Raw genomic sequence first — 26,280 nt, forward strand, 5'->3', positions numbered from 1 at the left:
TTATGCTAATGTTAGAAAGAATTTTTATTCAACAATTTTTTTTAATCGTTCCTTTTTTAAATTTCTTCTAATCAATGGGGGTGGTTATATCACCAATAACCCCCACAAAACAATAATTAACATGTAGCTTTCCGACTTCAGTATTAAGTTTATCAATCAACTGTCTTTTTGCTAGTATAACTTCAGGAGAAAAATCATAAACAGAAATATACAGTGAATTCAAACTTTTATTATAATTGTTATAATATAAAAAAATAGTCCTATATAACGTATAATTTCGAACTGTTCCAAAAGCTGACATAAATGAATGATTTCAGCAAATTACCTAAAACTCACCATCATGGTTTTTCTATAAACCTCGCATTCGTTTTGTTAATTACAAAGAATATCAAACTCCTTCACAAAAATACATTATTACTATACGTTAGATTTTGACGCAAAAAGGTATTCATTAAATAGTTCAACTAAATATCAAACGTCTATTTTTACAATATATTAGTTAAGTACACTTTTCGATAATCAAAATACAAACATGCAATAATCTACACTATTCTTCAATAGCGGCATGACACAATTGACAGGTTTCAATTAATATTAGTAGTAGTATGGAAATTGAAAAAAATTATAACTTTTCTAAGGACCTCCAACTATTTTTCTGGTAAATATCCAATATTTATGGTGATTGACCATTCTGAATCTAGTTTGTTTACATCTGTTCTTCTATGAGATGTAAAAGCATGAATTTCAAGTTGAAGCAATAAAATCTATTTGCTACATTGGTTAAATTTCCGTGTTATGTGAATAATCTTTCGAACAAAAAACAATTCAAAGGTTTTACATTGGGGTCCATAGAATTACAAATCCAAATAAATATCGCTATAGAATCATTTTAACATGATGTTTCAAAAATATGTTTTATTTTTCTTATTGTGAATAGTTTTCTTAACCATCAGGACTGATTCGTTTAACTCGATTTGTCATTTAGATACCCTTATCTCTAGAAAATATTTTTTTTTATTTTCAAGATACAATAATGGAAGTTACATCATTTTTATTGTTGAAAGTTAGAGATTTGCGGAAAACGTGATAGATTAGAAGAAGGGATGAAGAATTCATCGGTAGAAGGAGAAAAGTAGTCAACACTCATCGATACTCAGAATTTCTCAAAAGTGAGCCAAATAGATCCATATATTGTAACAGCAAGTAGTGCTCCTCTCAAAAATAGTAAGCCTTTGGTTTTTCAGAACCAATTTTTCAACAGCAATGAATACAAAAATCCTTTCCAACAACTATCTGATGAGTAAACGAGTATTTTTAATTTATCGCTCTGATGAAGGTTTCCTATAAAATTGATTTGAAGCTGTGAGCAAATTTCACGATTTACCCTTGTTTCTCAGTTATTAAAGCTCGCTCAGAAAATAATCGAACACCACAAAGAATACGCAGAATGGGACTATAAGATTACTAATATGTCTAAATCACTGGTGTGCTCACTTACTCTTGAAAAACCTTCAGATTAAAGTGGCGACTTTCGAAGGGACCAGCCTCCTTGGATTTTAATGGTATTGCCCCCTTTTCACTTGATTTCCGCATAGTTTTTTATGGCGGCGCCCACGTCGTCCTTCTGTCAACTGTCAACGTTGTTTTGAGGTTAAATCGACAATAAATCACCTTTTATAGAACAAATGAAAATTTTGAAATGATGCCGTTGATTGGTTAAATCCTTGTATAGCGTTAAATTTTTGTATACCCGTCTCACTAGCATCTAAGATGCCTAAAATACTGGTGTATTCACTGATTAGATTTTGTTCAAGATAATTCTGGCGACATGCTCGTCATGGGTCCCTTTTCCCTTTTATTTCTTAACTTGGCGCTGTACAAGGGATTGACCAATCAACAGCATCATTTTAAAATTTCCATTTGTTCTGTCAAATGCGTTGATCTGGTTATTATTGGTAATTTAACCTTAAAACACGACATTGACAGAAAGACGATGTGAGAGCGCCACAGGAAAGGATGCGGAAATCAAGTGAAAAGGGAGCAATACCATTAAAATCCAAGAAGGCTGGCCTCTTTTGAAGTCGCCACTTGAGGTTTTTCAAGAGTAAGTCAGCACACCAGTGTTTCAAACATCTTACCAGCAACATAACAAGATGAATACCTGACTATGTTTTACGAGTATTGATTTCTGAAGTCTTACATCTTCTGGAGCAGCAAAATTATCTAGAATATTAAATAATTAAGATTAGTTGATAACTTGTTTCACCACCAAGCATCTAAGTCTTAAATCATAAAACTGAAATGTACGATCTCATAAATTGACACCTGGTTGTGACCTGATTGCAAAAATTTTTTTTCACAGCTGTATCCATTTCTATAGCTTACTTCATCTTTTTATCACTAATTTGTACCTTAATCTACTTTAAATCATCTGTACCATTCGTCGAGCCTTCGTAGAAGATTCACAATGATTACAAAACTGTCAACGAAGCTAAATATGTAGTTCGATTATTTTCTGAATGGAGTGCATCAATCGAGAAACTCAATAAATCTGTTACTTGGAAGAATTTCGGTATATTTCTCCAGAATTGTGTCTCCTAAAAAACGACTGCCTCAATTCCACGGCACTATTTAACGTCACTCTTATAAGCCCACCATCTACTGTCACTATTCAACAGCATATCTTAAAATAGTAGCGTTTTGGCAACTAATTACCTGGAACTCGTTGAAAGATTAAAAGAAGACAAAGAGACCCAGTTAGGAGTTTTGACCACGGTTCGTTTCTTCCTCCGACTCATCCCTCTCCCTTAACAAAGGACTATCGTCTTCCATCCTACTCCTGTTCTTCTGGCTGTTAGAAGCGTTGCGCTTATGACTAGGGAAACTAGGGACAAAGTTACCGCAAGGGGTAGTAGGTGCTGATTTGGATAGCCAACCTTTGGAGAAGAGCTTAGAACTATTCGGCGAAACTTTACATTTAGAATTTGGGTTAGGCCCCTCTTGCAAAGGCATGTACATAGTCTTGGCCTTGATCCTATGCAGGTAGGACCTGCTCCTGCCTTCCTGCTTGGAGAAGTGCACCGGAGGGCTTTTCTGTTGCGGCAGCTGCTGGCTTCTGTGCAGCCCCTCCAAGGCTCTTGGGGGCGAGTCAGGCGTTCTAAAGTTACTAGCGTCTGGCAACCCGCCAAACTGAAGGGAACCGTATCTAACCGAGCTGTTGCTCGCCAGAGGAGGCTGCTGCTGCTCACGTAGAGACGCTTCGTCGACGGTAGCGCCACCTCCTTCCGGCAGCGTTAAGGCCCTACGTGACAGCATGCTCCTCTGAACTCTAGCTGGCGTTGGGTCACTGCTGTTTCTCTCGGCTTCTTCGGGCAGCTGATTGGCTGAAGGCTGAACGTTCGTTGTGGTATGGGTGAAACAAGGGTTGTCCCTGATGGAAACTACGGAGTGGGGTCTCGAGTGAGGTCTGGAAGGAGGTCGGTGAGACGGTGTGTTCTGGAGAGAGACGGAGGGGTTTTGGAGTTGGTTGAAGTCCGAACTGGGGCTGGTAGAGGCGGAGTATGGTATCGTGAATCCTTCGTGATTGTTCGTTGACGTGACCTCTTCCAAACTGCTGATTCCCGAATATGGAGGCGGTACTATTATGTTGGCCTGGAATTGGAGAGATTACAGAGTATAATAAAGCATTAGAAATATGGATTAAGAGGGAACACCTATATGTGATCTGTCAATATTTATCTAGAGGAGGAGAGACAAAATAATATCTGGTGTTGCCAGAATGATTGAATGATCTGTAGAAGTTAGGAAGATTACAATAGTTCCAACTCTCGCCGAAAGGAATTATTAAACGAGTATTTTCGAAAATTCCCACAAAATTAGAGTTTCGCTTTATTTGTAATTATTTTTTGTAAGATTCTTTTTGAAATTCTAAAATACAGTGCTCTGAAGGGATACCATATCATCAATTTTTACCAAAATTTTTATTTTTTTTCATGGCAAACATGAAAATATTGAAATACTTCAATGTAGGTTATTGTTTGAAAAAATCAGATAAAAATTGGTGATTCTTAAGAAGAAATATCTCTAATTTCGTTTTGAACTGAGCAGTCACGTGGTGGTATTATGTTGAAATGCAGTGATTAGATAACACTCGCTACCATATTTCAAAAAATCACGGTGTGGTTTCAAGTAGTCATAGAAGGGAGGGTGTCTCATTCGTAGTAGTATATAATGTAGTTTTCAGTACTCTCAATGCAGTGGTCCGGAAAGTAGCGTGGTTCTTTCGTTTCAATGAACTTCGCTGCATTGCTGTTCAATTTAAAGAGTTAGGACCATTGAAATCAGGAAACTAATTTAGACTAAGCCAACGTTTTGTCTAAATATTCAGACTTTATCAAGGCTACAGAGAAAAAGAGTTGAACTTTAACTTTAAAACTTTAACGTATTTTAATTGTTTATCTCTGTAACCTTGATGAAGTCTTAATACACAGGTGTTCCTAAATTGGAGGTACAAACGAAAACGACAGATTCCTCGGATCATTCAAAGAAGAGAAGTCCTATAAAAATAGGCACGCAAACGCTTTGTTTGATTTTTTTTCAAGTTTTAAAATATTCAACTAAATTTGCTACAGATATTCCAATTTAAATTTTTCACCATGTGATATGCTTATTCAGAATGCAAATCTACAGGTTGCAATTTTTTTCTGGAACAATGCCCGCTTCTTCCCTCTAGAACTTTTTTGAGGGACCACTGGTCCCTTTGAACTCTTCAGAGCAAACTCAATTCACCTAAACCCACTCACCTCATTTGTAGCGTTGCAAATATAACTAGAACTCAACGAATCCAAAGTGCTCGTGGCAGAAATAGACCCTGGAAAAAAACGCATCATTAAAATCCTCCACATCAGATTCAAGAGTCACAGTTCCTTACCGACAGGTCTAACGATAAAATTCCGAAAATATTGCACCATAAAATAGCCCGAAGCACCATTATTAGTTTTGATTACAGGATCTCCATTGAAACTTATCACCAGGGGGTACAAATCTGGTTTTGAAGTCACCTAGGAAAAGGCAGAGAGGTCTGTTTATACACTAGAATCAATTGGAAGCATTGATGAGGTTGAATATTCATATTATAACAGTGAAAAACTGGAATATTTGGAATATCAAATTGGAAATGCCATTGTGCAATTTGATATTACATTTAGATTTAGATTTGATTAAGGAGGTTCCGTTTCACTGCGACCTAATGGTCTATTGTGCCCCTATCCTCTCCATAACGTGATCTACAGCTCGCTTTCCAATTCCAGATTTCTAATGAACTCCAATATCTGGGATGGCTTCAAGGAGGCAAATCCCTCACTTCTACAAGTTTCATGTCCAGAACAGGTTTTGCGTTGGCTAGCGATGGCGAGGCATTGCATCACTAGGAGATCCGGAGTTTCTTCCTCCTCCCCACATAATCTGCACTCGTCATTTTCTGTTAGACCCATTCTCATGGGGTATTTCCTAAAGCGACAATGCCCTGTGAGGAATCCAGTGAGGAGGTATACCATATTTTTCCTTGAATCCACATACTTCTTGGATCTTGCAGAGTTAGAGTTCCGAAGGAACTTTTTGGAGTGATAGAAACCAAGAATATTCCACCAGAGTTTTTCTCTTTCGGATTCTTCTTTCTCCTGAAACTCTTTCTTTGTAGGTACTGCAGTCTGATATGCAACCCATGTGCTATCCAGAAATTGAAACTTCCATATTATTATTATCGTTATGAAGACATTCGAAATTTTCTTTTTCCTCTTTCATTTGAATGTTTTGGATATTTGTTTTATGATAATCGATGATCGTATCAACAAAATATACCTATTGCTCCTATATACCGTAATCTCACGAAACTCTCATTAAAAATAATAAACTTGGACATGAAATAAAAGATTCTTCAGAAAAACAACGTCTTTATGTTTTATGATCATCATTTGAACTCTCAAATAACTTAATGCTTGTGTTATGTACCTCTGCATAAGGTGGTGGTGGTTGGTAAAAACTGTTACATCTGCTGTACTGAGGAGGTGCATAAAAAGATCCATTGGACTCAGGTTCGGAGGCTCTATCGTCTCGGCCTGAGTTTCGACAACAGATTCCACCTTGGTGATGACGTTTCCAGAGTGAGCAGGCACAAAGAATGCCTGCTACGGTGGCTGTGACGGCTAACCAAAAGTACCTGGAAGCAGATCAACTGTCATTATCGAAGTAGTATCAAAAAACCCTTTGTCATTTAAATATATGAACCAGGAACCTTTGAAGATGCCTACCGCACCTGTAAGTGAAACTTTAAGAAAAGAACTGACTAAATCACGAATAGAAAATGGGATCGAGGAAGCATCCAGCATTATCTTAAGTAGTGAACTTTTTTAAGCCAAACTAGCCTTCAATAAAAGATCTGAGTGTTTCTAATCTGATAAAATTAACATTGAAATCATGTAAACAGGATTGAAACAATGGGAAAGAGCAAAATAAACATCTGAAGGGCTTTCCAATAATAGGTTTCATTTTGAAAAGCTTGCTACCTGGGCAGCTTTTGAAGCTGAACATCTGAAGAGCTTTTCAATAATAGGTTTCATTTTGAAAAGCTTGCTACCTGGGCAGCTTTTGAAGCTGCCATCTTTCGACATTCACAGTTTGCAAAACTAAAGCAATTTTGTTGATAGTTTGGCAACTTCTCGGACGGCAATAGTGAACCTGGTGGAAAAATTTGACCTGTTGGGACAAGTTGGTGATTTGAAGATTCGAAGCCGTGTGCATCTCTCAAAAACAACTGAGAATATTGCTGCTGTAGCACCTAGTGTTTACGATAACCCAGGTTTATCGTTTCCTCGTCGATCTTGGGAATAAGGCATCCTACGAACAACATTACACAGAATTCTGCATAAAGACTCAGCTCTTAAGGCTTTTTAAAGTTTAGTTGACTTAAGAACTTCAGCCAGTCGATCACCAGCAACATTGAACCTTCGCTGATTGGGGTCTTTGAAATGCATTGAAATGATCCAGATTATCGCAGAAAAATCATCTTAATGGATGAGGCACATTTTCACCTCGAAGGCTACGTTAATAGGCAGAATTTTCACATCTGGGGCTCGGAAAATCCAAGAATGATTGTTGAAAAGCCTCTCCATCCTCAACCTTACTGTGTGGTGCAGCTTTTGGGCTGGTGGTGTGATGGTATGTGAATTGGTCATGGAAAATTTCATGAGAGGGATATGGTTTTTTGCAACCGTAGCCGTGGCGGCCATTTGGCTGATAACGTTTTCCATCGTTAATTAATATCCATTGATTCCTCTTAAAATATACTTTTTTTTTCAATACCAAAATGAAAACTCTTATTGAAAACCTCTTTAGAAGTGTTGGTGAAAGGTCTAAATAGAATGAAGCAATGAAAGAGTAAAGAAAAAGCAAAAAAAGGGATATAATACAAGAGAAAATAAAAAAACAAATCCTGACTTCCTATGGTTATTGATTATTTTTGTATAGTCTGTAAGTAGGTCTAAATATGCATGTATAAAATACTCACCAATGACCTATGAAAAGGGGGTTGATTATATTTCCAGATTGAAAGACAGGTGAACGGATTGAGTTAACGAAACAACAGCCTTGTTTGCAACATTCCTTTGGGGCTGTGCAGGTATAGTGCCCCCCGTCACATTGCCTGCCTTGTTGCTGAAACGAAACAAGAAAAATTAGTCCACATAGAGCTCCATCCTTACATCACTTACGAATAACAATACTATTCTAACTAATGCAGGATCTCTGCAATTTCAACAGAGTTAGATAGTTCCAAGATTTCAAGCCGTGATATCATCGGGTTTTAGCTCAACGTTTCGCCTACAATTGCGGTGGACGTCTTCAGAGGTTTCTCGGTGGTAGTATGTAGCTCGTTATTGGATTATTTTCGAAGTAGCTGTTGGTAATCGTCTGGACATGGAGAATAAGGCGGAGTGGGGATATATTATTTATCTTCTCCTCATTTGGTCGGTTTGATAAAGTTGCGGTCCAGCAAAGGAATGGAACAATAGAAAATCACTCCGGAAGAGTATTGCGGGTCTTGCTCAGGCACAGAAATTTGTGATGCTTTCAGGACACTGTCGGTGCAAATACTTTTTTTTGCACGGCATGGGTAAGTCAGCAGATGAGATCTGCAGACTCTGTGGAAAGAAAGTAGGAACAACCGAACACATAGTGTGCAAATGCCCGGGGTTGACTGGCCTAAGAACCACTCACATGGGAAATTCAGTTCTGAATACTCATGAAGTAATAGCCAAGGCTCCCAAGGATGTCGTCAGTTTCGTTAACAGCATCGACGGCCTCCCTGGGTTTCTATAAATAGGTAGGGTTAAGAACAAAAGATGAATTTGGTCGCAGTTCCCGGTAGGCTAACAGACCCGTAACGACCTCGATTCAGTACAATAATAATAATACTGCTGATAACCAGGCGTTATGAATGAATGGTGTCTCTTCTCCAGTTGATTTTTGGAACGCTTAATCTTCTTCTTCTACTTCTTCTTAGTTCGCTGTCTCCTAACGAAGGTTGGAGATCCATCTGGCAATCTAAATTCTAGATGTAGCAGCCCTAAAACTGTCGGTGGCGGTGAGAACGAACCATCTTCTTAAATCCTTCAGCCAAGAATTTTGTCTTCTGTCCACCGATCTTCAGCTTATTACCTCGATAGTGTTGGTCAAGAAACCTCTGAAGATACCTACTGCTTTGCTTTAGGAGAAAAATCGATTAGATTATGGCTAGGAACACGAAAAAAACAAATAACATGAACTTTAGATTGAAGTATCGCTACGTATTTCGAATATAGTACGTTATGACGTCACAAGCGTAGGTATACGTTATCGAGAACAGAGGCAATGTCGATTTAAGAGAACGTTTGAATTGTAAATTTCAGGGGCGGACCGCTGTTTTGATTATTCGGTTCCAATTGTCCTCTGTTATCTTTCGGAACGTCGTCCAGAAACCCTTATGTGTAAAAAGTTCAACTTACCGTAGTCATAAGTATGGGAAAAACTGAAGAGTTTGCGTGGACGTAACATAAAACTGTCGCATTGCACTTTCCCCGTCGTACTTCTAACCCAGGAGCCAGCGGAATGGAATTATATGGACTGGAAGAAAAAAAAATCTCAGATTCACTTCAAACAATCAGTGGCGGCGTTTGGTTCAGCGATTTCGGTGACCGCCGACGGTTCCGCGCATTGGTGGCCTTGCAGAAATGTTGAAAAATGTCGAATACGTGGATAGGTCAAGCATGGTCACCTCGTTCACCGGATCTCAAGTCAATAGATTTTTATTTATGACATATGAAGCAACTTGTCTATCATGTTGAAATCATATCTCATCAACAATTACTTGATAGAGGTCAAGATACATCAAACCCAATAAGATGAGTGTTGGAATTGACTTCTGCAACGAGTATTAGACGATATTTTTTGTACTTCTGTCAAGTTTTGTGAAATATTATCGAAATTCAATGAAAAATTCAGATTTTACATCGTTGTGACTTTTGTATTGTATCTTGGCAGTTGGTGTGACTGTTACGAAAATTGACAGATTACGGAATATGAATCGTACGTTTCGAATTTTGAAATAATTTATAATTACGCTTCAAATTCCTGAATTATATCTGACGAAATGGATTTAACACCATCAGAATCAAGAGAAATTGCGAATAAAATTGCAAATCATTTCACTATATCCAAATTTCATTATATTGACAATTGTGTATTGACATTTCAAAGGATCGGGAGTCAGTGTAGACAACTATAAAACGAAGAATATAACTGAAAACAATGCTGTAATGAGTTCATTATAGCACTGTTTGTAGTGATGTAATGAACTTCTTACAATATCTACTGAAATCGAAAAATCTCAATTAAAGTTGGATCTCCATGTTTTTAAGAATTTCAAAACGCTCGAAAAAAAAAAACATATTTTATTCGGAGGATTGCCTTCAAACCATGAAAAGTGACACTTCTCCTCCTCATGAAATAATATACTTTTTTCGAATTCTTATAACTTTCAAACGAAAACGAATATGATCCATGTCCGTAGGAAAAAATGTATAGAATAAGTGCATTAAATTATAAATATCCTAAACGTAAATAAAAAAAGTTAGAAAAGACATCAGTCTTACAGGAAAAATTGCTTATAAGTTAGTTATAAACTTTTCAAAAAATAGTTTAGAGGGGAAAAGCACCACGTGAACACTCAGTTCAAAATAAAATTATTGATTTTTACTCTTACAACTCACAACAACCGATTTTTATGAGGTTTTCACATTTTTTTTTCAAACAATAATTTACATTGTAGAATAACAATATTTTCAATTTGCGAATGATAAATGAATGTTGGTAACTTCTCGTTGTTCGTAAAAGAATTGATGATATGTTCAATGTACAAAGGAGTGATATATTTTTAAAATATTCGTGAAACAAAACCTACAACAAATCATAACGAAAGAGGTAAAACTACAATTTTGTGAAAAAAATTGACCGTCGTACAGTGCTGCCCTCTACTTATATGTTTCGTAATGAGAAAAAAGATATAGTGAATGTACAACTTCGTACACCGTACAATACTTGGTCTTCGCAGGAGTGCCAGAGAGAAAATGAATAGTTTGATGTTTGACTGATACGCGGAAAGCCAAGTGGTGGTAATCCCTCTTAGGTAAGAGTTTTATAATACATTCCATTCTTCTGTTGTAAAACGTTTTCGCGATAAATTCTTGAGTGATCTATCCTTCATGTAGCTTGAATATTTTGGCGTGGCGTTCTCAGCAAATTTTTAAGGTGGCCCCTCTCTTAGAGAATTGCGGTGTTTCATCCCGGAACCCTTCATTCAATCATCAGTATGGAGACTTAGTGTTCCCTGCCATATACACCTCTACCCCCATAGTGGAACGTAGTGACATTTCCGTAGAATCACAAAATAATAATTTTATCATTTGAACGCACCTATAAGATTCTTATAAAATACAATAGTTACGAAACATCGTACTCTAAGACAGCTTTTCTGGAAGGAACTAATCATTGGCGGAGAAAGAGACAAACGAGGAGACAAAAGAACCACATTGTCGGTCAAACACGTGTAAGTTTTTTTTGCTGGAAAATCCCAGGACTTAACGACGAGACATGACACCATTTTCTAAGGATCTTCAATCAAGGCTGGTGCAGTGCTCCTTCTCAAGGATATCACAAATCGACCGGTGTATCAGAATGAAAAGGATCTCCATCAAGGCGGTCCTTAGGAAGGATCAATTTTCTCCCATTCACCTCCAAATTGCTTATTCATCGACAGCCTCCATAATTATGCACAGCATAACTAGCGCATTGTTCACGAAAATACTGGAAAAACAAAGTAGTTTTTGAACGCTCATCAAAAACGTATTCGTGTAATTTTATCACGAATTTTCGCATGTAGCTTTTTGCTTCAATGTAAGTAGTTAATTTACTCTAGTGAACACTTATCTGGAGTCAAAACTTTTTAGTCTGTGACATGCCATGAAAATACAGGATGACGTGATACTTGAACATAATGCCATTCATGACAAAAAAGGAACAATTTTGTTGAAGTGCAGACGGAGGGGAATATGAAATTAATAAATGCATGCTTGAAAGATTCGAATTTTCCCTTTCGTTGTATGCCTGTCTAGTGTCTATAGGGTGTTTCAGAATACAGTATCAAGATTTTTGGGGCGTGTTTTCGATGTGTTCACAGAGCGTTGAAGAATCTTTATTTTTTTCTTGTTAGCTAATTCAGTTTTTGAGAAATTAAGATCATATGAAATACATATGTTACGTTTTACGATGTACATCAGCCAGTATCCTGAGTGATCGTAAGAATTTGCAGGGAGATATTTTTCAATGGTACCTAAAAAGCCTCACATAAACTTTAGTGTAGTGCGCCGTATTTTTGTTTTATTTATGAACTTGTTTGGCTCTTGTAATTGTACGCATCTTTGATCATCAGTGATTCTTTCAATTCAAAGTTTCAGGAGGGCAAAATATCGGAAAAATATCAAATAAAATAAATTGCTTTCTCTTTCGGAACTTTCATTTTGAACAATTTTTCTCCGGGGAACAAACGAATAATCGATAAAACCAGTAAAATATTCGAAGGGAAATATAAAAATAACTCCGAAACTGATTGATCCAGAATCTTGAGAAGAAGAATATTTTCTTCAGTAGAACGACATGATGATCTTGCATTGTCAATATCTGCATATACGAATTTTTTATGATTTTTCATAACCAGTCACCAATAGCTTCAAAAATGATCGATTTTGTTACTATTCAGTAGCCATTCGCAGACGGAAATTCGGTACATGAGTTTTTTTTGGGTAAACTCGTGTGGTACCCATACATCGAGCTTCTCCCTGAGACCAGCCTTATGCAAATGGTTCCAAACAGTTTTTTGGGTTATTTTTAGCTCTTGGCTAATCGAAGCAATAATTACATGACTTTCGAACTCAACAATGTTCATGATTTTATCGGTATTTTCAACAATTGGCCCTACAGTGCGTCCTTGACATCGAAATTACTGGAACGGAATCGACCTCAGAGTAATAAACATAGATAGAAGGAGCATATGTCATATTCAGTAAGCAAATTTTGTCTCCAACATGAACTATCAAATTTGACATTCATGTCAAATTTGATAGTTCATGTTGGAGACATTCCTGCGCGCTTCAGCGCGCAGGAATGAAAACATATCAGTGAAACCTTATTTCACTCAATACGCGAATTTCTCCACAAAGAACGCACTTCTTATATTCCATAGTGAATCAACGTTTCATATAATAATGAAGGTCTTTATTCAATTAATTTCATGAAAAATAATAACAAAACTCTTACAACTATAGAAATAATTGAAAGGGTGAGTTCCAGCACATATCAACTCAAAATATTTTGAAATTAATACCTAAATATATCAGACATTCAAAAAAAAAAACTTCAAGCACGCCAAACGACGTAAAACAACCGATGACACTAGGAGAGCAAAATTTGCCAAACCTTGGATCTCAGCAGGTATCGGATTTCAAATATGTATTCAAATTTGCATATTTAATCAGTGATCACTCAAATAAATATATTTCATTCAATATAATATACATTCATAACGATATAATAAAATTGTGGATTTGAAAATATATCACAATCCGACAACGTAATCTAACCATGTTGGGGACATGTAAAAATTGCTCAAACTCCCTCTTTGTTTTTTTGCCCTATGGAATCGACTAAACAAGAATTGGGCTTAATTGGTTGTTACAGTATCAGAACCATAAACACTACTTACATTTTCAGCCGCCTGGCTTTCATTTTCGCCTTTTTCGAAGAAAAACTGTAAATATAGCGTATTTTTTCTTTGCTAGTGTCCATCTTTTGCGCGCGCTCAAACTAAACTGAGTAAACTACTCACAAAACTGTCAGGAAAGTTTTTGTTGTACGAAATCTCAACTTTCCAACTTCATACAATTGAATCCGATCAGACTTAAAACCAAAATTGCGCGTCATTGTCTGTTACAGTATCAGAACCATAAACACTACTTACATTTTCAGCCGCCTGGCTTTCATTTTCGCCTTTTTAGAAGAAAAACTGTAAATATAGCGTATTTTCTCTTTGCTAGTGTCCATATTCGACGCGCGCTCAAACTAAACTGAGTAAACTAATCACAAAACTGTCAAGAAAGTTTTTGTAGCACGAAATCTCATCTTTCTAACGCCATCTAATGGAAACCGATCTGATTTATACAACGCGAGATGCAGATACCTAAAAAGCCATCTATTAGAAAAATAATGGATTTCTTCTCACTACATCTAGTATTGGAGTTAAGAGGCTTTATTTTTTTGCATAAAAACGTCGCCCCATACGGAAAAAAAAAGGCATGAGAAATTTTTGTCACAAATTGAATGGGCAAATATCTTAAATTTTTTTCCAGAAAATTGAGAACAATTAATCAATAGCAAGCCTTTAAGAAAAACTTTAGAGAACCGTAATTTTTTTATGTAGAATCAGAAGTTTGCCGCACTTATCCACTAATACCCTGTATAAATTCCAAAACATAAACTGCGAAAATTCCAGCCGAAAGGGGTTGAATTCTTCTTTCATTAACGAAAATAATAAACCAAAAACGTAGTCGTAGGAAGACGCCAGAGGAGCGGCGAAACGGGGTCAGAATAAAATCGAGTTATATATCCACCGGTGTTGTTCGGAGGCTGGGGTGGAACTGGCGCCAAACTGGAGATGAACTGGCGCCACGTGTCTGAAGGACGGTCTCCGGGGCTCTGGTGGAAATTCTAAAATCGCGGAAACCAGCCCGCTTTTGGCTCTCGTATTACTGGCAAAAAGTTCTGGCCGAGATCGTGCTCGATTTTCGAAACCTTTCAGATGTTTATTGTCCCAGTTGACTTTGGGATGAAAGGGGACTTTTAGTTCATCAAGTCGGGGGTTGATGGGAAAAATTTAAAAAAAATTTATAAATGCCGAAACTTCTGCGTGATTAAATGTCACTTATTGTTAAGGAAACCGATTCGTTTGAATTATAAAGTTATTAGGAAACTTGGTTACTATAAGTTTCAATTGAGATGGTTTTCACTTCATTTATATGTCAGATGTCAAATTTACGTAATATGAATTTTCAGAGTAATAAACATAAACTATCAAATTTGAGATGGAGCGCGCGGAAATGAAAACATGGCAGTGATACGATATTTCAGTCAATTCTCGAGTTTCTTCACAAAGAACGCACGTTTTATGCCCCATAGTGAATCAACATTTCCTATCAACTCAAAATATATTGAAATAAATACCTAATTATATCAGAAAATCAGAAAACAAACTTCAAGCGCGCCAAACGACGTGAAACAACCGATGACACTAGGAGAGCAAAAGTTGCCAAACCTTGGATTTCAGCAGAAAATAATAAATATTCCGCTTATTATAAATTCTACAATTAAGAAAAATATCGTATTCCAAATATTCAAATTTGCATATTTAATCCGGAACCACTCAAAGAAATATATTTCATTCAATATAATATACATTCATAACGATATAGTAAAATTGTAGATCTGAAAATATATCACAATCCGACAACGTAATCTAACCATGTTGGGGAAATGTAAAAATTGCGTATACTCCCTCTATGTTTTGTCTATGGAATCGACTAATCCAAAATTGCGCGTTGCAGAGATACAAGGTGCTGAATATGAAATATTAAAAGTAATTTTTATTCATAACTTCAACAGTTTCCAATATTTTCCAATTGAATTGTTTGTGTTCAATAGGTGCTCCATTTCGAAAAAAAGTCATATTTTCAGTTGCAATCAGTGGCGCCTACAAGAAGGGCATCATAGTCCCTTTTCTCACCTATTTTTTAAGCCGCTAGTAAAATCATAAAAATTATGCATTTTTTTGCATTTCCATTTAATTTTGACACTTTCAAATGCAATTGATTTTGTTTTTCAAAATAGATTGAGAACTCTTTGCAAGGTTTCAACACCAAGTACCTCTGCAGGAATCAAGCTTTGGTGAAAAAATGCATGTGTCATTATTTTTTCTTTTTTGGTTGAATATTTAGTTGTTATTTGGGTAAGTAATTGGGAATATGAAATGATTTCTCTTTTTCAACTCAAAATTGGATGAGAAATGCGAAAAATGATGACCTCTTCGAGTAATAACAAGGCCAGGAAACGATTATTGCAAAATATCGAAAAAAATAATGGGAAAAGCACTGACGTAAAGAAAAGAGCTTTTGAGCGCTTGTTCATTCATTCCTCAATTGCACCCTTGGAGACCAGATGTAAACCTAGTGAAGTGGATTCCAAAAGCGCAATAGGGATGTTGCGTCATATAATAAAATCAATCAATACTGAAATAGCATTTTCATTATCTTATTTCTCGAATTCAATTTGATAAAATTGATTTCAATTGTGATAATTCTTATCGACTAGCACTTGACTGCGAACGCCAATCAGGACAATTCGACGTCATAGCACTAAAACGTTTAGAACATGGAAAAACTAATCTTATCAAGAACTAGTTTATCTATAGTTCAGAACGTCAGATGATATAATCAAACCGACTTGACTATCAATATCAGATGATTTCGGTTCTGTTTGACAGACCCTTAGCACGTGGTGATCATAGATGGACTAGTCAGTTTTTCTATGGTGGTGACTCTATTATGCAGTGACGTCACCATAATACATTGACAGAATGGAGCGTTTCAGCGGGTAATTTGAAAACTTTTTTTATTTACGTTTTTTTTTTGGTACTTTCACTCTAGTTTTCCATGAAAATATTTTTTTCGTGTTTATATAGGGCTTAGCTACAAATTGAAAGCAATTTTAAAATAAAGACAACATCCCTATTGGCGTATGCACGAACGATCGTTCAAAAGCTTTCCACATTTTCTAATGACATTCACAAAATGCTCATCGTGATGAAAGACCGCTCAAGAAAGAAGAATCAAACCATGATACGGCAACATGTATTTTATAAAGATAAAATCATCCCCCCCCAAACCGCAATATCCTTCTTTATATCACAGTAACCTAAGCCGTGACAAACTGACCCCAAACATAAAAAATGCCCTTTCAGTAAGCGATTCATGTTACCTCCAGAACCGTTAAACTTGAAGCTTCCATCATCAATTAACAGCTTCTGTCATGCTGTCACCCTAGACGGCGAATCGTATAGGCTTCTCAGATATGAAATTTCTCGTCGGAGTATCGATATTATACGCAGGAAGGATGATAGCAGGACCCTTCGCGGTTATCCGAGCAGGATTAAGACAATAAACCGTTATCCTGTACTGGCTAATCGAACAACTTGCTCATCTCGGCATCCAGGCCCTCGCAGATATTTTATTCAGGGTGAAGTGATGGCTATAGAGATGTGTGTGTGGGTTCATTTGCCAAACATGAAAAGGGAGTTGCCTTTTGTTCGATTTGGGGAAGTTCCCATACTGTTTTCGGAGAGAGGTCTTTTGGAGGATGAAATGATTGGGATATGGGAGAAGATGCATGCTTTATCTGGCTGGTTAAGAGGGGAATCTCATTTTAATCCTTTGGGTGTATGGATGAACAAAAGCATAAAGACTTAACGGAAAAAACGACCAGCAATAAATCTGAGGATCTCCACAAAAGTATTGATGTACAACTCTGCTTTCGCCGTTTTGCAAATTTGCAATAGATGGATGTAGCGCTCAGAAGTAGTCGAAATAAATAGTTCGTAGATTTCATACAACAAGAAATAAGGTACATACATAACGCCATCGAAATTTTAGTCGATTTATATCTGCATCATAAAGTTATTCTCCATTAAACATGCCAGCTTACGAGCCAAATTCTCGTCATTTGCGGGAGGTTTTAATTTTCTGCTTCAATATGAAAAAATCTGGTGTTGAGGCTCATCGAATGCTCTCAAATACTTATTGAGAGGCCGCTTTTAGTGAAAGAACGTGCCGAGAGTGGTTTTAACGCTTCAAGAACGGTGATTTTGATGTCGAAGACCAGTAAGTGGAAGAAAGAAAATTTTCGAACATGCATAATTGGAGGCATTACTTCATCAAAACTCGTGTCAAACCCGACAAAATTGGCAGGATCATTGGTGGTGGCACAATAAGCTATTTCAAAACGCCTGAAGGTCATGGAAATGATTCAGAAACAAGGAAATTGGGTGCCGTAAGAGTTGAAGCCGAGATATGTTGAACGTCGTTTGTTTGCTCGTGAACAGCTGCTTGCAAGAAAAATACAGAATGGATTTCTGCATCGTATTGTGACTGGAGCCGAAACATAGGTTCATTACGATTATCCGAAGCGCAGAAAATCATGGGGATATCCCGGCCATGCTTCCACATTGACGGCCAAACCGGATATTCACGGTTTCAAGGTCATGCTCAGTATTTGATGGGACGAGATCGGCGTATTGTATTATGAGTTGGTAAAACTGACTGAAACAATCACAGGCGATCGTTATCGAACGCAATTAATGCGTTTGAGCCGAGCAGTTCGAGACAAGCGGCCACAATACAACGACAAATATGATGAAGTGGTCAAGACATACTCGGAAACGTGAATGAGAAGTTCCTTCCCCATTCGATTGATTCGTGGATCGCTTCAAAAGCTGAACAGTTTTTTCAATGCGGTACTCGTACGCAATGTAATGTTCACTGTTGATGGTTCTACCTTTGTCCAAATAGTCAATGAACAATATACCATGAACTTCCGAAAATATACGGATGCCGGATATTTAGTGACAACTTTTAACATTGTTTCATAAAATCCAATTAAACGATTAAAATAATAAATTACTTCAATGTACAGGTTCATTTGACTCTCAAATTAATTTCAGGGCTTCATAATGAAATTTCAATTTACCTACCACTATCTGAAAACGCAACATCGACCTATTTCATCCATGACTGAAAATTGATATGCAAATAATTCCATTTTATTCTCGTATCAATCCTTCGATAATTTATTTACCCTTCAAAGGCAACATGAAATATATGCGCAAATACATTTATCAATCGATAACTAACAAAAGTAACGCAACAAAACGCATGAAACTGTTTCCTTTACAGAAAAAGTGATTATTATCTTTTTCAATTACATATTTCTGAACAATGAAAATTCTGCCGTTTGTTGAGGCATAATCTAGTTTTTCATTTCTGAAATTAGCACTGCACAGTATTATATTTAGGGATTCATCAAGCCAAGTAGCTTGATATTTTAACCAACTACTTGACTTGAATATCAAGCTCGTGAAAAATTACATACTTAAGCTTGACTTGACTTGTTTTTAGATATTTAGAGCTTGACTTGATATCAAGCTACTTGATATAACTTGAGCTTGATATGCATGCGTCGTACGGTATATATTTCTGCAATCTCGTGTGTGCTTAGACTAAATAAGGGGATTCCTCGAGCGACGAGATACTGAAGCATTCGCCAGTGTGACTTCATTAGTAGAATTCTCACATTTCTATGGAATCTTTTGGTAGTTAGGGAGATATCTTTCCAAACTTGCGGAAGGTTTTAATTATCTGCTTCAATATGAAGAAATCTGCGGCTTATCGAATGTTCTCAAATATCTATGATGAGGCCGCTATTATTGAAAGAACGTGCCGAGAGAACGCTTCAAGAACGGTGATTTTTACGTCGAAGACACGGTGGTAAAGAGAAGGTTTTCGAAAATGCAGAATTGAAGGCATTATCTGATCAAGACTCGTGTCAAATGTAACAAGAATTGGCAGGATCATTGGGAGTGACGCAAAAGTCACTTCAAAACGCCTGAAAGTCATAGGAATGATTCAGAAACAAGGAAATTGGGTGCCGTACAAGTTGAAGCCGAGAGATGTTGAACGGCGTTTCTTTGCTTGTGAACAGCTGCTTGTAAGGCAAAGACGGAGGGGACTTCTACATCGCATTGCAACTGGAGACGAAAAATGGATTCATTACGATAATCCCAAGCGCAGAATACCATGGAGATATCTAGGCTATGTTTCCACGACGACGGCCAAACCGAATATTCACGGTTCCAAGGTCATTCTCAGTAATTGGTGGGACCAGTTCGGCGTAGTGTATTATGAGTTGCTAAAACCGACTGAAACAATCACAGGCGATCGTTATCGAACGCAATTAATGTATTTGAGCCTAGCATTGAGAGACAAACGGCCTCAATACAACGAGAGACATGAAAAAGTGCATGACCTCATGTTGCGAAGGTGGTCAAGACATACTTGGAAACGTTGAAATGGGAAATCCTACCCCAATCGCCGTATTCTCCAGACGTTGCTCCATCGGACTATCACTTTTTCGGTCAATGGCCCACGGCCTGGCTGACCAGCACTTCAGGGACCGTATTCTCGACCAGTGATTTTTCAAAACGTATACGTTCATTCAGTGTTCAGAGCACTAAAAGATCGTATACGTTTTGAAAGATCACTTGTCGAGAATACAGTCCCTGGTCTCATGAAGAACTAAAAAATTGGATCGATTAATGGATCGCTTCAAAAGATGACCAGTTTTTCAACGCAGGATTCGTACGCTGCCCGAAAGATGGGAGAAAGTAGTGGCCAGCGATGGACAATACTTTGAATCATGAATGAATAACCAGTTTTTAACAATAAAGCTTCAAATTTCGGAAAAAAATGTCCTATATAGTTTTTCTTAAGGATTCGAAATATTCTGCGTAGAAAGAGGATTCAATAAACTATAGTTTGAAATTTTCAGTGTCTGTTTATACAATAGACTGAGCTTTCAGTCCCTTCAATTGCTGACGTTTCAGAAACAGATGCGTTTTTCGAACCATAGGGATACTAGCGAGAAAAGTCCAACAAAGTCCTTGATCTATTTTCAGTTGATGCGACGAATATGAAAAAGATCTCTGTCGTCCTTGACAAGGATAATGCAAGCTGTCACGCGGTTATCATTGCTGGAAATATATGTATTAGACATACATCCGCTGTATATGAACACTATACTATACTCTTCATAATACATATTATGTGATATTCGAAATGTAACCTAGTTCCTGGTTTCCTTTACAGATATCTAGTACGCAATAATAATTGTAAACGTGAATAATACCAATACCAGAACTCTTTCAATATACAGGGTTTTTTCGACAGGAATAATAGAATTTGAAAGGGTCATAATGGCAACACTGTGTATTACTTTTTGACATTTCTTACGCCATTAGGTTTTCAGAAGTTTATGCCATTTGATCTTGGAAGGATACAGGCTTCAACGACGTTTAAAAATTGTTAAATTGTTTCACCAGTTTTTTTATCAGTGTTCGTTTATGAATACTGAGAGAAATTTTAAGAATCATTATTTTTGGACGATATTATTGAGTTAATAGACTCATTAGTCCTCGTTTCGTAGACAAATTTGCAAGTGAGTTTTCTTTACATGATACAAGAATACCAGTACCAAGTACTGAGCCGTACTTGGTACCACTTTCAAATTTGAAAACAATACGACGAGTCGATTCACTGAATAATTTCCAAGAATTCTTATAAAATTTCTCTCAATGTACACAAATGAGCTTTGATATTGATAAAACAATTCAACAACAATAAAACAATTTCTAAACGTTGTTGCAGCTGGTATCTTTCCATGATCAAATGGCATAACCTACTGAATACAAATGTTATAATGAAAGTCCAAAAATAATACACAGTGTTGCCATTAGAACTATTTTAAATTGCATCATTCCTATTGGAAAACTCTGAACTAGATATCGGCGCATTCGCCAATTTGTAGCATTGATATTGATATACAGGTGTTCCTGAATTGGAGGAACAAAGAAAATGAGAGATTCTTTGGATAATTTGGCATAAGAAGAAAAAGTCCTATAAACATGAGCCTTGTTTTCGAGATACAGGGTGTTTCTTGTAGTTCTACTTTTTATGATGATTATACTAGCTTATCTAATTTTATTAATCTTTGCTACAGATTAGGTGAATAAGTACCAACAATTATAATTAATTCAATCATCACAGCTTGCTAACTGGATCTTCAAAATAATTTGGATTTCCCTACTGAGCATTACTAGGGAATTGTTTGACATTTTTTTCTCGACATCGATAGCAGATACGACAACACTATAAAAAACCAAAGAGTGTGGCACTGGATTAAAGTTTATTTTACATTTTTCCAAACTAATCAATGGTCCACCAAAAACAGTTCTGAAAGGAAAATATCACCCTGTAGTTTTATATTGAGAATTTAGCATATCCCATTATGAAAACTCCAAATATTTTAAGTTGAATATCTTGTGAAGGGAAAGAGCTTTGAGAAAAAACTTGTTTATAAATGTTTATAAGACATTTCTTTTTTAAAATGATCCAAGGAATCTGTCATTTTTGTTTGTACCTGCAATTAAGGAACATCCTGTATTTACCAATTATTAGGAGTTATTCGAGAAAATTTTTTTCATTAAATCGAAAAAGATTATCTCATTCAGAATAAATATTCACATGGAATATTGACGGATTTTCTGAATATACATGAACAGCATAGCATTCATTTATATTTTCCTTTTACAGCGTAATTATTTCCTCATATTATTTTATATGGAAAATAAAGGTTAAATCCACAGCAACCGTTCATCATTATTTTCGTCTAAAAAAAAATAATTCCAATCGAAAACCTGATCCGTCCAGTTTGCAAGGCTGAAATTGAAGGAACCAAACAGAAAAGATATTTGTTGAGAGATAATAGTTAAATCTTTATTATTTTTGTACAAGAAATTATAATTCCCAGGAAAAACCTGATCTGTGCAGTTTAAGGGTTAAAATTGAAGGAATAATGAATAAATAAGTTTATTGAAAGATTATTCAAAATTATTCAAAGATAAAACAATATTTGTCGAGGAATTGACAACATATAACCATTAAATTGAGAGCATGTGATGCTACGATGGTAATGAAAATAATAAGTATTCACTAACCTCAATAGTTTCGGAGTAATATGTTTATATAAATTTTTTTTTATTTCGGAACGAGTAACCCAGGCTTCGACATTTATTATAATTTTTTTTTTGTTTTTCACAATGATAACCAAATTATATTACAATCTGTAAATCAAAGAACTTTTTTCCAAATAATATGAATACATATGAATCTTATGTTATTTTTAGATGAGACATTCTAAAATGTAAATTCCAAAAGCATTGGACTTTTATCAATATAAACATCAAAGAACCCAATGAATTTTTCATGAAAAACAAACCATTCACGACGCATCATTCAAACCATTTAAAGCGCTGAAAAAAAACATAATTCAGGAACTAAAATCATTCCGTTCACGATTTCCCTCGCTCTTGAAAATAATTCATATTAATATTCAAACCCAGTCACGCGAAACAGATCCACTATAACAACTTTCAATTCCAATGTCTTCCAAGCAGTTCCTGCAGGGTAAACAGAAAGTGAAAGCCCATTACAGATTTGGCCCAATTTCATTCTGACGTAAACTTATCCTTGAGCCAATGCAGTTGGATTTTTCGCGATAGATACAGAATTTTCGGAAAGCCGAACGTGGCATTTCGACGAAATAATCAACTGATGGAAAGACAACGCAAGGGTTTGATCTATTGGGGATAAATCCACTTAGTTTATTGCTTTCCGATGGAGAACCAGATACGATACACTACGTGTAAATTAAAAAAAATAAATGCGTTCACGTGAACCACTGCCGCGGGTTCCTTTGATGTGCCGGCTTACAAGAGACGTCGACAAGACTCACCTGTATGTCTATATAGATAGATGGATAAACAAGTTTAATTCTTGTTTATAACAAGTAGGTGCATGTCAGAGTGACAACTAGTTACGTGGCCCACTTGGACGCGTTCACAGACGTGCGTAGACTGACGCCATCGCGAGGGAGAGAGAATGAAGCAGAGCGCCGCGACGACGACGTCGCGTTTCATCCTTTTTGTGCAGCTTCAGGCATCTGCAGATCGACGGGGTTTTACGGTGGTGGGAGAGGTGGGGATAGGTTGTTGGGGCAATCGACACAGCGATTTGTACAAAGGCAAGGGATGATATGAGAGGGTGGAAGGTTATAAAAATATTTTTTGCGTTAAAAATGATGTGAAGTCGGGAGTTTTTGCGAGGTTGTTTAAATTGGTTTCGTGTGATTTTTTCATAATATTTGGTAGGAGCTTTCAAATAGTTCAGATAGAACAAAGCTGTGGGGGTCTGTGAAATGATCCAAAAGAAAGTTCGCTCTCGCAAAACAAAAACATGAATTATGATAAAATTGGTACGCTTCTAACATAATTTAACGTGGAAAATCTGATTTTTTTGGTCTATCGGTCAAATGGTAATGAGAAACAATTGAAAATATCAGGAGGCAAACCTCGATTCGTCTGTTATAATAATTGAATTCTCTCTTTTCAATTCCATTGATTGCGTGTTCGTACCTTTCTGTACTTTGTACCTAAATTTTAGTCCAGTCTTCTTAGTATATATTCTTTTGAGCTAAAGCAATACAAAAAATTATGAACTTCAAACAACAAAGCATGTTTAGATGTAATCTTAGTATTAGCAGAGGAAATTTAAACGGGGTATCATACGTTTCAGAGTATGATATGAGAGAACACATAAAACCCTCAGCAAAAACTCTGTATCCCCGTATAGGTGTAGTGAGTGGTTTGTTCGTATGTTTACAAAATAAGCTGAATTTATATTGAAGGGTTTCTTCTTCATCCAAAACAAAATCTTCTCTATACTTTCTCTTCACCAGCGATTGACGACTTTATAATTAAATCCTAAAATAAAAAAAATCCCGGAAAAGAGTACTAAATATTAGTTTCCATTATATTGATTTTAAGTTAGCGACCAATTCTGAAATAGAATCTGAAACTGAATGGATAGCTTAGAAACCACTATAAAATTCATAAATTGGATAAGTATTCACCGAGTGGTCAATGGTTTCTTCAACACCACTCTCACATAGTGGGCTATGAATAGGATGCCATTTGAAGAGCATACTATTACAACGATCATGACCAGTCCTAAATCGATTTAAAAAACACCAAATTTTCCTAGGAAGATTGAAACCTAGAACTTTCTCTGAAGGATCAACGATAAGACTTTTGTTGAAGACATTACAAGAACTCCATTCCGAACGCCAAATTTCCTTGTCACTTTCATTAGATTGATGGAAGGAATCAATCCATAAAGGTTTGCGTAACTTTAATCTAGCAGTTCTAGTATCTGGGAGGTAAGATACAATTGGAAATAAGTTCGGGTAGAAATGAAATTTATCCCAAGATTTCTTGACTGCAACCTGTCTACGAATATGAGGCGGACTATATGTGATAGCACCGGTAACCAATGTAAAGGAGTAGATCTAATAGTTCCACTAATAATACTTCAAGATGTGCATCATTTTTATGAACATGAGCACTATTGAACCAAACAGAACCACAGTATTCATCAAAAGAAAAAAACTAATGCCAAGGCTGCCGTACGAAGAGTGCTGGCAGGTACTAAGTACCAATCTCGGAATTTGAGATACCCAGCTATAAACTCGTATAAACTTGTATTTTGACACCCTAAAAGTTGTTTCAAACTTATATATAGCAAGATATCAGTGACTATCAAAATTTAATCCTCCACTGTGAAGCTTGGCCTCCTGGAGAGGAGAATGCCGACGACCTAGTGGTTACTATGAGAGGTATGCATGAGGGTTCACTAAGTGACCGAATGCAGCATGCCCTCAGTATCATCGAGAAGTTGTGCGAAGAAGAAGGACTAACTGTCAATTTCTCTAAGATAACAGTGATTCCAATCACTAGAAGAAGGAACTTCAGAGCTCCGGTTCTGAAGTGACAAACTCTGAACTTTTATAGGGAGTGCAAATATCTGAGTGTAACTCTGGATAGTAAACTCAACTGGAGGAAACATCTAGACAAGACTGTTTCCAGAGCCTCTGCAGCCATGCGGACCTGCAAAAGACTTTTTGGAAAGGCATGGGACATTAGACCGGATATGGTACTATAGTTACTATAGTTATACACATCAGTAGTACACCCCATTCTCACCTAAGCGTCTTTAGCATGATGGACAAAAGTCGAAGAGGTCGCCACACGCAGATGGCAACAGAAATTGCTACCTTTGGTATTGTGGGATTGAAGGAAACGAAAAAGTGATGAACTTCCGAAAAGAGCATAAAGGTTAACACCTGTTGGTCCTCAGCCTTTTTGTGGGCTTGAAAAAGACCAATATAAGGCAGCGGTCCAACAATGGGAGTAGTGGTGTAGTATTTACTTGTCTAATCTCAACAGAAGACAGCATCAAAATGACAGCTATTCAGAGTGCGGGCTATGAAATTAAATCACTTTTTGGAAAACCCTTCATTATTACATAATACTAATAGCTCCTGCCCAGACTTCACACGTTCTGTAAGGCAACCCAAAATACATCCTTCGAAGGGTCCAACTATACTCTATGATTGTTCACTCAGTTCGAGGAAAAAGGAAACTATTTTTCAGAAAATATTCAATTAGCAATTATTAATTCACCCAAAGTAGTTGGTGAGAGGGATGTTGGTCAAGTTAACTCATACAATTGTGAAAACTGTAATATCGCAATTAATGACCTGTAGCGAGTCTGCGAAATGTTGAATTAAAAATATAAATGAAATTCATTATTCCTGTAGAGAAAGGAAAACATTTTATATCAGCTCCTTCTGATATATTCAACT

General features: G+C 36.5%; 1 protein-coding gene across 1 annotated transcript; it reads right to left on the bottom strand.

Moving 5' to 3' along the window:
* Positions 1-465: 465 nt before the first annotated feature.
* LOC123679976 lies at positions 466-23,464 on the bottom strand. Its single transcript, XM_045617586.1, has 7 exons — positions 23,314-23,464; positions 9,039-9,156; positions 7,565-7,710; positions 6,010-6,217; positions 4,931-5,060; positions 4,803-4,870; positions 466-3,651 (listed from the first exon to the last, which is right to left on the bottom strand). Exons 2-7 carry the CDS (start codon positions 9,045-9,047, stop codon positions 2,758-2,760), a joined length of 1,455 nt encoding a protein of 484 aa, XP_045473542.1. The 5' UTR covers positions 9,048-9,156; positions 23,314-23,464; the 3' UTR covers positions 466-2,757.
* Between the last annotated feature and the right edge of the window lie 2,816 nt (positions 23,465-26,280).

Source organism: Harmonia axyridis, chromosome 5, assembly GCF_914767665.1.
Source record: "Harmonia axyridis chromosome 5, icHarAxyr1.1, whole genome shotgun sequence".
NCBI lineage: Eukaryota > Metazoa > Arthropoda > Insecta > Coleoptera > Coccinellidae > Harmonia > Harmonia axyridis.

Coding starts and splice junctions, on each gene's coding strand:
- LOC123679976 (XM_045617586.1), bottom strand. Junction 6,218..7,564: donor CCCCTTTTCATAGGTCATTG/GTGAGTATTTTA, acceptor ATCTGCTTCCAG/GTACTTTTGGTTAGCCGTCA. Junction 5,061..6,009: donor CACCACCACCTTATGCAGAG/GTACATAACACA, acceptor GCCTTTTCCTAG/GTGACTTCAAAACCAGATTT.